The sequence below is a fragment of the Coregonus clupeaformis genome, chromosome 5 (genome assembly GCF_020615455.1).
Source record: "Coregonus clupeaformis isolate EN_2021a chromosome 5, ASM2061545v1, whole genome shotgun sequence".
In the NCBI taxonomy this organism is placed as follows: Eukaryota; Metazoa; Chordata; class Actinopteri; order Salmoniformes; family Salmonidae; genus Coregonus; species Coregonus clupeaformis.
The window spans coordinates 24,586,491-24,601,474 of NC_059196.1; the positions used below are offsets into that span (position 1 = coordinate 24,586,491).

General features: G+C 49.2%; 1 protein-coding gene across 4 annotated transcripts in view; it reads right to left on the reverse strand.

The window, feature by feature from the left end:
- Positions 1–14,984, reverse strand: part of LOC121565588 (neurobeachin-like) — a 300,567-nt gene that overhangs the window by 14,607 nt on the left and 270,976 nt on the right. For all 4 annotated transcript variants that reach the window (XM_045213661.1, XM_045213660.1, XM_045213658.1 and 1 more), the window contains 2 exons: positions 13,396–13,548; positions 8,461–8,628 (listed from right to left, as the gene is read on the reverse strand). In XM_045213661.1, the coding sequence (XP_045069596.1) occupies positions 8,461–8,628; positions 13,396–13,548 (321 nt within the window). The remainder of the gene's footprint in view (positions 1–8,460; positions 8,629–13,395; positions 13,549–14,984) is intronic.

Here is a 14,984-nt window from a genome sequence, read left to right on the forward strand (position 1 = left end):
CTGCTTCAAGGCCCTGCCTGTCTTTTGGCTGATAAGTGACACATTTGTGTAACTATCTGCTGATGTAGCTCCCAGCAACAACCAACCTGCCTGGATGAACACACAGGTATATCAGCAGCTATCACTTGGACTGGGGGGCAGACAAATGGATGGACGGATGGGCGGGCAGGGGGATGGACAACAGACAGACAGAGAGACAGACAGAATAGTGTGTGGTATAGTACTGACTCATCGTACCTGGGTAGGGGAAACTAACTAACACCTGTTCGCCAGGTATGCATCACTTTTCACTCACAGAGAATGAATGCTCCACACACCAAATCAAAACGGATTGGTCATACGAATAGATTGTGTTTTTCTGTGTATTTGAGATCAGACTTTTCCTCTGGAAGTGTGATGACTGTGGTTCTTCATTATCACACAATTCAATTCTAAAGGATCAATAAGGATCAACATTGAAGCACAAACGTTAACCAAGGCACTACATGCACCCACACAAAGCCAAAATATATGTTTTGAATTCCATCCTTTCATACACTATTAAAACCTTGTTGTGAGGTTATGAAGTTAACATGTTATGACGTTAACATTTCCCATTGTCATTGGAACAATGTAAGAGACTTTGAGATGAGCCAGTGTGGATTGGCTGTAGGTAATCCTTTTACCACAGACAGAGGTTAGCCTGAAGGGTCTCTGTGAATGACTGTCTCTGAGTTGACATGTGAACTACTGTATGTAGAAGTACATCGGCTTGTCTCTAACAATGTTGTCACAACCACAGCTACCATCACCAGTAATCTGTATATTTTAAGGTATGTAAAGCTTATCAAGGGATCTTATTATAGTTAAGGTCAACTATTTAAACACTAGCATGCCAGCGCTGCTACAATAGCAAGGTGACTGTAGAGAGCATTAATGAAAGCAGCTTCAAAGCTTCTGTCATTAGGAGAACACCTTCATTAGGAGAACACACCCCCCATGTTGTTTGTCCCTTCAATAGGCAGTAATGGGCCTTCTAACTGGAGGCTATGTGACTGGCTGTCTGCAGGAGAACAGCCTCACTGATTAATAATTTGTCTGTTTGTGTCTGAGTGACACAGCAGGGTCTGTATCAGGGGGCTGCTGTCATGTTTTCCATATGAGAAGGCTGTCAGGATCGACATCAAGGCTGCAGTAGGACTGCTGTTCCAGCAGCGCGCCCAGTAGACCTGTCACTGTGCCCTCAGCCAACCACGGCCTGGACGCCTGTCTTAGCCAACCACGTCCCGGGCGGCCCGGACAGCCCGGACGCATGTAACAGCAGCAGCCATCAGCTAGTCTAATCTGACACCTAGTCAGAGGAATGATTATCTCTCAATCTGACATTTTAATTCCTTGACATTTTAATGCCATAATTGCAGCGGTTAATGTCAGCGCTGCGGTTGCACCTGTCAGACAGGTATAAACCAGAACCTGCCTGAAGCCAATCAACACATCCTAAAATGTTTTGGAGCCAATCAACACATCCCATAATGTTTGGAGCCAATCAGCACATCCCAGAATGTTATGGTGCCAATCAGCATATCTCAGAATGTTATGGAGCCAATCAGCACATTCACTCAGAATGGCTGACTGACTGACTGACTAACTGACTGACTGGCTGGCTGACTAACTGACAGGCTGGCTGGGTCAGCTAAAAGAAAACCTTTGACGGGGAGCAGCTCCACACATGGATCCCACCGCTGCCACCTTGTTTCTACCAATACACAGGATCCCACCACTTGAACCATTATCAGGCAAATCTATACTTGGGCTGCGTCCCAAAAGGCAGCCTTTTTCCATAGGGCTCTTGTCAAAAGTACTGCACTGTGTAGGGAATAGAGTGCCATTTGTGATGCAGATTTTATGTTTATCTCTAATTGGAGCGCTTGAGAAAGAAGGTCTGTTATCTGAAGCATTGAAACTTTCTTCCTTGTGCTACATATCATCTCTCACAGACTCACTTGTTATTTTGCAGACTTGACCTTAGGTTTCTGTCTCTGAATTAATGACAGACAGTAATTAATTCAAATAAGTACAAATAAGAGGATCTGATGAAGGCATCAAGGTATTCAGGCATACCTTCATTAGTACTTATCATATATGTTGCATTTAGCTGAGCTATGTCCTCCCTTCAACACACAGACACATAGACACACAGACACATGTTAGAAAGGACACAACATCAACTGGCCACCACCACTAGGCAGTATGAAGCTACACAGTCAGCTCCCATCCCAACGCTATCGCCTCGCAGGGTGGCAGACAGACAGACAGCTTCCAAAACCTCAAAGCCAGATGACTCCAATAATTGCCATTGTCTGTAAAAGCCTGAGAGGAAATAATGAAAACCAAAGCCGTTGTCCATATTGTTTGGTAATTAGGCAGCTGAGTGATTTGCATAGTGGTCACTTGATAGATAAAGGCGGCCCGGGAAGTGACGGGATATAAATGAGTTGTTTTGCAGACGGCAGATGGTGGATATCACATGGAGAGGAGATCACACTGGAAACACCACACTGCTGCTGCATGCCAGCTGCTACTGCTGTAGTCTCAGCTCCCCTCCTCCTCCTCCTCTCGACCTCCCTCTCTCTCTACCTCAACCTCTCCCTATCAACTCAACCTCTCCTTCTCTCTCCCTCTCCTTCTCTTTCTCTCTCCCTCCCTATCTCTCTACCTCCTCCTCTCTCTCCCCTCCCTCTCTCTACCTCCCTCTCTCTCTACCTCCCTCTCTCTCACTCCCTCCCTCCTCCTCCCCTCTCTCTCTCTACCACCCTCTCTCTCTCTCTACCTCATCCTCTCTCTCTCTCTCTCTCTCTCTCTCTCTCCCTCTCTACCTCCCTCTCTCTCTCTACCTCCCTCTCACTCTACCTCCTCCTCTCCCTCTCTCTCTCTCTCTCTCTCTCTCTCTCTCTCTCTCTCTCTCTCTCTCTCTCTCTCTCTCTCTCTCTCTCTCTCTCTCTCTCTCTCTCTCTCCCTCTGTCACGACTTCGGCCGAGGCTGCCTCCCCTCCTTGTTCGGGCAGGCTTCGGTGTTTGTCGTCACCGGCTTACTAACCACTGCCGCCCCAATCATCATCACATTTGTCTTGTCAATCACACACACCTGGTTCTAATCCCCTCATTAGTCCATGTATAAGTGTTCCCTCTGCCCCCTTGTCCTTGTGGGTGATTGTTAGTTGTGAGAGTAGTATAGCTCGGTGGAGCTACTCATACATTTTGTTGCCAGGGTAGATTTTCCCCTGTGCCTATGTATTATTGGATTCTACCGTTACAGTGTATTTGCCAGGGATTAGAGTTTGCCTGTGCCTGTTTCGTTGATCGCTATTTGAGCGCATTTGTGTGTCAACTAAGGAATAAACTCTGTGTTCAGTGATTACCCTCCTGCGCCTGACTCCTTTCATCACACTCATCACAGAATCACCCACCGCTATGGAGTCAGCGGGCGAAGAGCATTCCACGATGCTGGCCAGCTTGGGGGAAGCGACGGATCTGGTTCTTCAGGTCGTCCAATGCCTGGAGAGGAGAGGACCCGATCTGTCGAGACCAGCTGGCCAACCGGATCCAGCCACCTACACCCCAGGACCCGGAGGGATCCAGATATCCCGACCACGGGCGTTTGATGGGATGGCGGCGCTGTGCCAGGGATTCCTCCTCCAAATGGAGCTGTACTTCTCCAGCATCAGGCCGGCGCCATCGGAGCGGGAGAAGGTATCCATCCTAATTTCCTGCCTCTGTGGGAAAGCCCTGGAGTTGTCCAACGCGGTGTGGAACAAAGGAGGAGCCGCGTTGGAGGACTACGGGGAGTTCGCTCGCCTCTTTCGGGCGGTCTTCGATCACCCGCCCGATGGTCGAGAGGCGGGCGAGCGGCTGGTCCACATGAGGCAGGGGACGAGGACCGCGCAGGACTTCGCGTTGGAGTTTCGGACGCTGGCAGCGGGGTCCGGGTGGAACGAGCGGGCCCTGATCGACCATTTCCGGTGCCATCTGCGGGAGGACGTCCGACGGGAGCTAGCCTGCCTTCAATAAACTGGTGGACATGGCCATTCATTTGGACAACCTGCGGGCAGCCAGAGGGCATTCGCACTCCGTCAAGGCATTTCATTGGTTCCCCTATCCATTCCACTTCCCATCAGAGCACATGATAGTCGACCATTAGGGTCCAGGTTTGTTACGGAAGTCACTATACCAGTCACCATGATCACCCAGGAGACACATTGTGAGCAGGTTATTTTTTCGATTATTGAGTCTCATGCTTTCCCTATGGTATTAGGTATCCCTTGGCTAGCACTCCACAACCCCACCTTCTCATGGCCGCAGAGGGCTCTCACGGGGTGGTCGCGAGAGTGTCAGGGTAGGTGTCTAGATGTTTCCGTTGGTGCAACCACGGTGGCAAGTCCAGACGGTACCTCCACCACGCGCATTCCCCCCGAATACCTTGATTTGCGACTAAATTAACACCTCATCGGGTGGGGGATTGCGCAATAAACCTTTGGGTAGACGCTGTACCTCCCAGGAGTCATGTGTACCCCCTGTAGCAGCCTGAAACGGAGGCTATGGAAACATACATCTCCGAGTCCCTGGGCCAGGGGTACATATGTCCCTCCACTTCACCCGCCTCCTCGAGTTTCTTCTTTGTGAAGAAGAAAGACGGCGGTCTGCGCCCGTGCATTGATTATCGATCACTGAACAAGGAGACGATTAGATTTAGTTATCCTCTCCCCCTCATTCCTTCAGTGATTGAGTCAATGCATGGGGCGCGCTTCTTCACTAAGCTAGATCTCAGGAGTGCATACAACCTGATGCGTGTTCGGGAGGGGGATGAGTGGAAGACAGCATTCAGCACAACCACAGGGCATTATGAATACCTGGTGATGCCCTACGGTTTGATGAATGCTCCATCCGTCTTCCAGTCCTTTGTGAACGAGGTGTTTCGGGACGTGCTTGATCGTGGTGTAGTGGTCTACATCGATGACATCCTGGTGTATTCCGCTACTCGCGCCGAGCATGTGTCCCTGGTTCGCAAAGTGCTGGCCCGACTGTTGGAAAATGACCTTTATGCCAAGGCAGAGAAGTGTATGTTTTTCCAGCAGTCTGTCTCCTTCCTCGGATACCGCATTACCACCTCAGGTGTGGAGAAGAGGGAGAGCGAGAGCCTCCTGAGAGAGGAGCACACTGCCTTACAGGTGCAGGCACTGCAGGAGGCCCACAGGGAGAAGGAGTCAGTGGAGGCACTGAGAGAGGAGCTGGCCAGGCAACAGGAGGAGCTGAGTGAGGCATTAACTCTCCAGCAGCAGAGAGCTCAGTCCTTAGAGCAGAGGCTGGCAGAGCAGCAGTAGGCCCTGAAAGAGCTGACAGTGAAGGAGGAGAGAGCTAGAGAGGAGGCCACTCTGGAGATGGTGGCCCTCCAGGCAGCTAAGGACCTGGAGCTCAGCACCCTGACAGAAGAGGCCACACAACTCCGCCAGGAGATCTCCACACATGTCAGCCATCTGAAGGATGTGCAGCGCTTCCTTAGCTTTGACAACTACTATCGGAGGTTCATCCGGGGTTTGGCAAGGTTGCAGCTCCCATTACATCCCTATTGAAGGGTGGGCCGTCCCGGCTCCACTGGTCTGCTGAGGCTGACCTGGCCTTCAGGAGACTGCGGGATCTGATCACCTCAGCTCCGGTACTGGCTCACCCCGATCCATCACTACCGTTCGTAGTGGAGGTGGATGCGTCCGAGGTAGGGATAGGCGCTGTCCTGTCCCAACACTCGGGCACGCCACCCAAGCTCCCCCCCTGTGCCTTCTTCTCTAAGAAGTCCAGCCCGGCGGAGCAGAACTACGACGTTGGTGATTGGGAGCTGTTGGCTATTGTCCGAGCTTTGACCGTGTGGAGGCATTGGCTCGAAGGGGCGAAACACCCTTTCCTCGTCTGGACGGACCACCGTAATCTGGAGTACATCCGGGCAGCGAGGAGGCTGAATCCTCGCCAGGCAAGGTGGGCCCTATTCTTCACCCGGTTTGATTTTACACTGTCATACATTCCGGGTACGAGGAACGTGAAGGCAGACGCACTGTCCCAGCTGTATGACACAGAGGAGAGGCCCTGAGACAACACCCCCATACTCCCGGCCTCCTGCATTGTGGCGCCGGTAGTATGGGCGATGGAGGCGGATATAGAGCAGGCATTACGCACAGATCCATCTCCACTGCAGTGTCCAGCTGGGCTGCGGTACGTGCCTGCTCTTATCCGTGATCGTCTGATCTTCTGGGCACACACGTCACCCTCCTCAGGTCACCCAGGTATCGGTCGTACAGTGCGCTGCTTGATCGGAAAGTACTGATGGCCTACCTTGGCTAAGGACGTGAGGGTCTCCTCCTGCTCGGTGTGCGCCCAGAGTAAGGCACCTAGGCACCTCCCAGCGGGTAAGCTACAACCTTTACCAGTTCCACAACGACCATGGTCTCACCTTAGTATTGATTTTTTGACTGATCTTCCCCTCTCCCAAGGTAACACCACCAACCTGGTCGTTGTGGACTGCTTCTCCAGGTCCTGCCGCCTCCTTCCTCTGCCCGGTCTCCCCACGGCCTTGCAGACTGCGGAGGCCCTGTTTACTCACGTCTTCTGGCACTACGGGGTGCCAGAGGATATAGTGTCCGACCGAGGTCCCCAGTTCATGTCCAAGGTTTGGAAGGTGTTCATGGAACGTCTGGGGGTCTCGGTCAGCCTGACCTCTGGGTTCCACCCCGAGTCAAATAAGCAGGTGGAACGGGTAAATCAGGATGTGGGTAGGTTCCTGCGGTCCTACTGCCAGGACCGGCCAGGGGAGTGGTCGGTGTTCTTTCCATGGGCAGAATATGCCTAGAACTCTCTCTGCCACTCCTCTACTAACCTAACACCATTCCAATGTGTTTTAGGTTACCAACCGGTTCTGCCACCATGGCACCAGAGCCAGACCGAGGCTCCTGCGGTGGAAGACTGGTTTCGGCGTGCAGAGGATACGTGGGACGCTGCCCACGTTTACCTTCAGGCTGGTGGTGGTTGGTCCGCTCCAGGAGTCTGAGGTGCGGGAGGTTCCTCCACCTCCTCTGGACATCGAGGGGGCCCCGGCGTACTCTGTCCGCTCCATCCTGGATTTGAGGCGTCGGGTGGGGTGCCTTCAGTACCTCGTGGAGTGGGAGGGGTACGGTCCGGAGGAACGGTGCTGGGTCCCGGTGAGGGATATCCTCGATCCCTCCATGTTGCGGGATTTCCACCGTCGCGTCCTCCTGGCCGTCCCCGAGGCCGGGGTCGGCGCGCTGCTAAGGGGGGTACTGTCACAACTTCGGCCGAGGCTGCCTGTTCGGGCAGGCTTCAAGGTTCGTCGTCACCGGCTTACTAACCACTGCCGCCCCAATCATCATCACATTTGTCTTGTCAATCACACACACCTGGTTCTAATCCCCTCATTAATCCATATATAAGTGTTGCCTCTGCCCCCTTGTCCTTGTGGGTGATTGTTAGTTGTGAGAGTAGTATAGCTCGGTGGAGCTACACGTACATTTTGTTGCCAGGGTAGATTTTCCCCTGTGCCTATGTATTATTGGATTCTACCGTTACAGTGTATTTGCCAGGGATTAGAGTTTCTCCTGTGCCTGTTTTGTTGATCGCTATTTGAGCGCATTTGTGTGTCAACGAAGGAATAAACTCCTGCGCCTGACTCCTTTCATCACACTCAACACAACCTCCACCTCTCTCTACCTCTCTCCCTTTCTCTCTTCCTCCCCATCTCCCTCTACCTCCTCCCAACTCTCTCTCTGCAATTAAGCTATTCACAGCTTCCGCCTCCTGCTCAGAGAACAGCTCAGATCTAGTCAATTAATTGAATATAAATGAGAGGATTCACTCCCATGTTTATTCACTAGATGACCCCTTGATGATTTATATCAAACAACACTTCAGACTAACATTAATTGACCTGGGTGTGAATGTGAGTGAGTGAGTGAGTGAGTGAGTGAGTGAGTGAGTGAGTGAGTGAGTGAGTGAGTGAGTGAGTGAGTGAGTGAGTGAGTGAGAGAGAGAGAGAGAGAGAGAGCGAGCGTGCAGGTCTGGAGTAGTATAGGAGCAGTACAAAATAATGTCCATAGTAAATAAGAGAGATAGTACATAAAGCTACCCTTGACTTTGTATTGTATTGATCATGTATTTGCAACAACTATACTGTAAACTCATATCTGGTGTGTACTCTATATGGGTTTTATGGGTTTTTTGTCATCTATGTCCTGTTGTCTGTAAATGTTTATGGTTTAATATCTTTAATGCAAGACAAATTCCTGTAAAATACCAAATAAATGAACAGAAGCAGCAGTATCTATCTATGCTGGAGCTGGGTAGATGGGAGGGGTGGAGTGAGTGGGTGTTTGGTGTCCATGGTGACAGTGATGTGCGTATCGTAGCATGTTGTGTCATGGCGTACCTCTCTGAGGGCGGGGTCAGTGATGCTGTCCAGGCTGACGGAACCCTCGTAGGTCAGGTGGTGAAAGACGTTGAGGGCGCGCACCGCCTCGGGCCCGCGCTGCTTGTAGCCGAAAATAAGGTCAACCCACTGATGCAGCTGACACGACACAAACTCACTTTCCAGGGCCTGTCAGAAAACACAGGCACACAGGCAGCGGGGTTAGAGGGGAAGGCACCTGGCAGCATGAAAACACACACAGCAATAACACACACCACACAACCCAACACACGTTACACTAGACACACAGTCTATGTTACTGTACATACAACTGACAACATCTCTGCACTGCTCAACACACAAACCCCACTGCACTAGTTAAAACAGGGAGGAAAACTACTATTGAACCAAAAGCATTCAGTGATATTATGGACTCCTGAGTTTTGATAGTAGCTATTCTCTCTCCAGCCAGACTGTGATAAAAACTGCATCCCAAATGGCACCCTATTCCCTATATAGTGCACTACTTTTGACCAGGGCTCTCATCAAAAGCAGTGCACTAGCTATATAGGGAACAGGGTGCTATTTGGGACTCAGCCTAATAAACAGGATGAGCATCAGGGGAGCCTGTTTAATGTATCCAGCCTGATATCAGCCAGGTATCATGTTTCTTCTCTGTCTATTAAAAAGAATGACTAGCTATCTTTCTCATGGAGCTGTTCAATACTAATGGAGATCCACTTTACTGTAAGCCGTGTGTTTGTGTCTGTGTATTTCTGTACACTGGTATGTACAGAGAGGAAAATTGATTTCTGATGGGAGTCTTAGGGGTGTTTTAGATAAGCTATCAAAGTAAAGAACACTACAGTATTCCTGTATTCTTACACTGGCCCCTATGGTAGACAGTGTTACTGTTGTGTTACATCACTATGGTGGACAGTGTTACTGTTGTGTTACATCACTATGGTGGACAGTGTTACTGTTGTGTTCCATCACTATGGTGGACAGTGTTACTGTTGTGTTACATCACTATGGTGGACAGTGTTACTGTTGTGTTACATCACTATGGTGGACAGTGTTACTGTTGTGTTCCATCACTATGGTGGACAGTGTTACTGTTGTGTTACATCACTATGGTAGACAGTGTTACTGTTGTGTTACATCACTATGGTAGACAGTGTTACTGTTGTGTTACATCACTATGGTGGACAGTGTTACTGTTGTGTTACATCACTATGGTAGACAGTGTTACTGTTGTGGTACATCACTATGGTGGACAGTGTTACTGTTGTGTTACATCACTATGGTGGACAGTGTTACTGTTGTGGTACATCACTATGGTGGACAGTGTTACTGTTGTGTTCCATCACTATGGTAGACAGTGTTACTGTTGTGTTACATCACTATGGTGGACAGTGTTACTGTTGTGTTACATCACTATGGTGGACAGTGTTACTGTTGTGTTCCATCACTATGGTGGACAGTGTTACTGTTGTGTTACATCACTATGGTAGACAGTGTTACTGTTGTGTTCCATCACTATGGTAGACACTGTTACTGTTGTGTTACATCACTATGGTAGACAGTGTTACTGTTGTGTTACATCACTATGGTAGACAGTGTTACTGTTGTGTTCCATCACTATGGTAGACACTGTTACTGTTGTGTTACATCACTATGGTAGACAGTGTTACTGTTGTGGTACATCACTATGGTGGACAGTGTTACTGTTGTGTTACATCACTATGGTGGACAGTGTTACTGTTGTGGTACATCACTATGGTGGACAGTGTTACTGTTGTGTTCCATCACTATGGTAGACAGTGTTACTGTTGTGTTACATCACTATGGTGGACAGTGTTACTGTTGTGTTACATCACTATGGTGGACAGTGTTACTGTTGTGTTCCATCACTATGGTGGACAGTGTTACTGTTGTGTTCCATCACTATGGTGGACAGTGTTACTGTTGTGTTACATTACTATGGTGGACAGTGTTACTGTTGTGTTCCATCACTATGGTAGACAGTGTTACTGTTGTGTTCCATCACTATGGTAGACACTGTTACTGTTGTGTTCCATCACTATGGTGGACAGTGTTACTGTTGTGTTACATCACTATGGTGGACAGTGTTACTGTTGTGGTACATCACTATGGTGCACAGTGTTACTGTTGTGTTACATCACTATGGTGGACAGTGTTACTGTTGTGTTACATCACTATGGTAGACAGTGTTACTGTTGTGTTACATCACTATGGTGGACAGTGTTACTGTTGTGTTACATCACTATGGTGGACAGTGTTACTGTTGTGTTACATCACTATGGTGGACAGTGTTACTGTTGTGTTCCATCACTATGGTGGACAGTGTTACTGTTGTGTTACATCACTATGGTGGACAGTGTTACTGTTGTGTTACATCACTATGGTGGACAGTGTTACTGTTGTGTTCCATCACTATGGTGGACAGTGTTACTGTTGTGTTACATCACTATGGTAGACAGTGTTACTGTTGTGTTACATCACTATGGTGGACAGTGTTACTGTTGTGTTACATCACTATGGTGGACAGTGTTACTGTTGTGTTACATCACTATGGTAGACAGTGTTACTGTTGTGTTACATCACTATGGTGGACAGTGTTACTGTTGTGTTACATCACTATGGTAGACTTACAGTGCTTACGTTATTATTGTTCTTATCGTCGATTCAGTGGCCACAAACTCCAACTCTTAGCAGCTGATATGTATAGAGACATGCTGCAGGACTTTACACTCTCCCTCCCACAGGACAATAACAGCCTCTACCAACAGAGTGGAGCTAGCTAGAGCACACAGACAGAGATGGACACAGAGGGAGCTGAACTAGCCACGGGGCATGTCACCACGATTTAATCTGGCACATGCAAAGATGGGAACTGGAGGGAGGAGGGGTGGAGGGAGGGAGGGATGGAGATATATATATATATATATATAGAGAGAGAGAGAGAGAGAGAGAGAGTGAGCGAGAGAGAGAATAAAAGGTCAAGTAAGAGGGAAGCAGAAAATGAAGAACGCTATAGTGAGATCTGACAGAGATGGAGAGTAAAGATGATTCTCTAGGTATCCATCCATGGATTCCGCATGTATACTAATACCTATATTACAAGATTATAGGATAAGAACACTGTGCAATAACCCCCCCCGCTGAGGCCTGCCCCTCCACCTCCACCTCCCTCCTCCTCTCTGTCCCCCCTCCACCTCCCTCCTCCTCTCTGTGCCCCCCCCTCCACCTCCCTCCTCCTCTCTGTCCCCCCTCCACCTCCCTCCTCCTCTCTGTGCCCCCCCTCCACCTCCCTTCTCCTCTCTGTCCCCCCTCCACCTCCCTCCTCCTCTCTGTGCCCCCTACACCTCCCTCCTCCTCTCTGTGCCCCCCCTCCACCTCCCTTCTCCTCTCTGTCCCCCCTCCACCTCCCTCCTCCTCTCTGTGCCCCCTACACCTCCCACCTCCTCTCTGTGCCCCCCCCCCCCCTACACCTTCCTCCTCCTCTCTGTGTGCTGGGCTGATGTAGATGTAGCTGACCAGTGGCGGAGAGGAGAGAAAGAGAGGAGAGGGAGAGAGGAGAGGGAGAGAGCAGAGGGAGAGAGGAGAGGGAGAGAGGAGAGGAGTAGAGGAGAGGGAGAGAGAGAGAGCAGAGGGAGAGAGGAGAGGGAGAGAGCAGAGGGAGAGAGGGAGAGAGGAGAGGAGGAGAGGAGAGGAGAGAGAGAGAGCAGAGGGAGAGAGGAGAGGAGTAGAGGAGAGGGAGAGAGAGAGAGCAGAGGGAGAGAGGAGAGAGGAGAGGACTAGAGGAGGGCTGAGCTTAGTGAAAGGTCACCTCTGCTCGCCGCTAACCCCCACCACCCCTACCTCCCTCCCCCCAGCTCTGTCACTCCTGCTGAAAAGGTCAAGTGTGTTCCTACCCCATACCCCCGTCCTACCGCCAGTAACATTGTAGAACTGTAGAACCCCCCCCATAATGTCATATCTATAATGGTGTGTGATTGTGAGTGTGGGTGTGTACATGTGTGTGTGTATGCGTGGGTTTGTCTGTGTGGGTTTGAAAATTGATGAGAAGTGAAAGACTGTGTGTCTCCAGGCAGGACTGGTTGAGAGGCTGGCAGAGGGTGGAGAGGGAGCTCACGTTCTGTCTCTGTGTGTGTGTATGTATGTGTGTGTGTTGCTCAAAGGGCCTGCATGGAGAACTGGGTTGTCCTGGGCTAACACACACACACACACACACAGCCACACACACACACACCGCACGCACACACACACACACACACACACACACACACACACACACACACACACACACACACACACACACACACACACACACACACACACACACACACACACACACACACACACACACACACACACACACACACACACACACACACACACACACACACACACACACACACACACAACTAAATGATGATTGATGAGTCCAGCATTAGGTAACATTATAGGGGACACTTACTGGCCCTGTCCTTTAGTGACATCACTGGGGTCAGCTGCAGATTGTGTTAGTATCGAGCAGTGCACACAGACAGGGAGGAGAGGGTGAGTGGAGAAGGAGGGGAGAGGTGGGGGATAGGAAAGGAGGAGGGGATAATTGAAAATGAAAGGAGAGGGTGGTACAAAATGAGAGGACGGAGGAGGAGACAAGTGTGACAAAGCAGGAGAGGAGAGGAGGAGAGGGTGGGAGGAGTGGGTTAGGTAGAGGAACAGAGCAGAGGGTGGGAGGAGTGGGTTAGGTAGAGGAACAGAGCAGAGGGTGGGAGGAGTGGGTTAGGTAGAGGAAGAGAGCAGAGGGTGGGAGGAGTGGGTTAGGTAGAGGAACAGAGCAGAGGGTGGGAGGAGTGGGTTAGGTAGAGGAACAGAGCAGAGGGTGGGAGATAAGGAGAGGAGGAGAGGTGTTTAGTTCCTCACCATCCGGTTGATCCTGACAAAGTCCTCAGGCTTGTTGGCCCAGGGAGGCAGCTCCACATCACACACCATGATGCCGTCCTCCCTCTGGCCCAGGTGGTAACCATTACTGTTACCAAACATCTCTGGCAGGTAGTAGAACTCTGGAATCAACTCCTGTTGGACAGATGATTATACACATGTTATTTATAGGTCATCATTCACATGTTATTATACCACATTATTACACATTTTATTACACATGGCAGGTAGTAGAACTGTAATCAACAATGGGAGAAGGGGAGGAGCGATGTAAGGAGAGTAAATGGACTGTGTACATGTGTGTGACTTCAGGGGGAAAGGTAATACAAGCCAAATAAACAGCAGGTAATGGGTGTTGATAAGTGCTGTAACAGTTAATTCTGTGGTGTGTGTGTGTGTGTGTGTCAGTGCAGAGTTGTGGTCAGGACCTCGGCACAGAGAGGAAGAAACAAACTCCCATGATCCTCCCTGGTGTGATTCCAACTTCAGATAGAATAAACAACTAGCTGACCCTGGAGACACCCTTTAGCCCAATGGTCACCAACCTTTTCTGAGTCAAAATGCAAGCTGAGATCTACCACTCTTATTTTTTTTAAACATTAAGTGTTTGCAAAACATGAATCCTATGCATCATTAACCTAATAAAAACAGATGACGTCTGTGCAGTAGGTCGAATCCATTATCACACCATATTGGCTATGCTTGGCCTGCCAGTATTGTTCTTCTCAGACCATATTACATTTCAAAACTTGAGCTACATAAACAAAATAGATCAGTTGTTGTATTACTTGCGAGGCAAAGCTGAGCATACATTTAAATAATTTGCTTTTTTATTTTACCCAACTAATGGTACCTGCAACTGATGGTAAGTCTCAGTGGAGGAAGAGAGAGAGCAGCAGAGGGTGAGACTGACCAGAGAGAGGGGACACAGTCTTCCACCTGATGGCAGAAACTCGAGAAGTACCGCATTATTTCTGCCTCATACACAAATTCATGTTGTTGTTCCTATGACCAGAGAAAGTGAAATATTCCTAGGCTAGTATCAACTTTGCTGTGGGTGGGGTTGTGGAAGCTGCAGGCACAATGATTTGAGCTACCCGATTGGTCAGTAGTAGGCACACTTGATTTAGCTCCCCAGCGCGCAGGGCAGATTATTTTAATTTTATTTATTAGGATCCCCATTAGCATATGCCAAATGGGACAGCTAGTCTTACTGGGGTCCGACACATAATGAAAAAGACATTACCGACAAAATACTTTACAATTTACATACATTTAAAAACATTAACATGTAGTGTGTGTGTGCATCTATTGTTAACTCAAAATGACACAACGACTAGGTTCCAGTTTAACAACGTTTACTCCACCGTATTTCCACAGTACATAGTCGCCATCACACTCAGGTTCATCTCCAGTGAGACTACTGCGCAGGCGTACTAATAACAGAGTGATAGCACCGTAATAACAGAAATATAGGGATACTTAAAACATGAATTTAACAATCTCCCACTTTTCTTTAAAGACAAATAAAACATCAGCAAAATAATTAAATGTCCCAAGTATTATTTAAA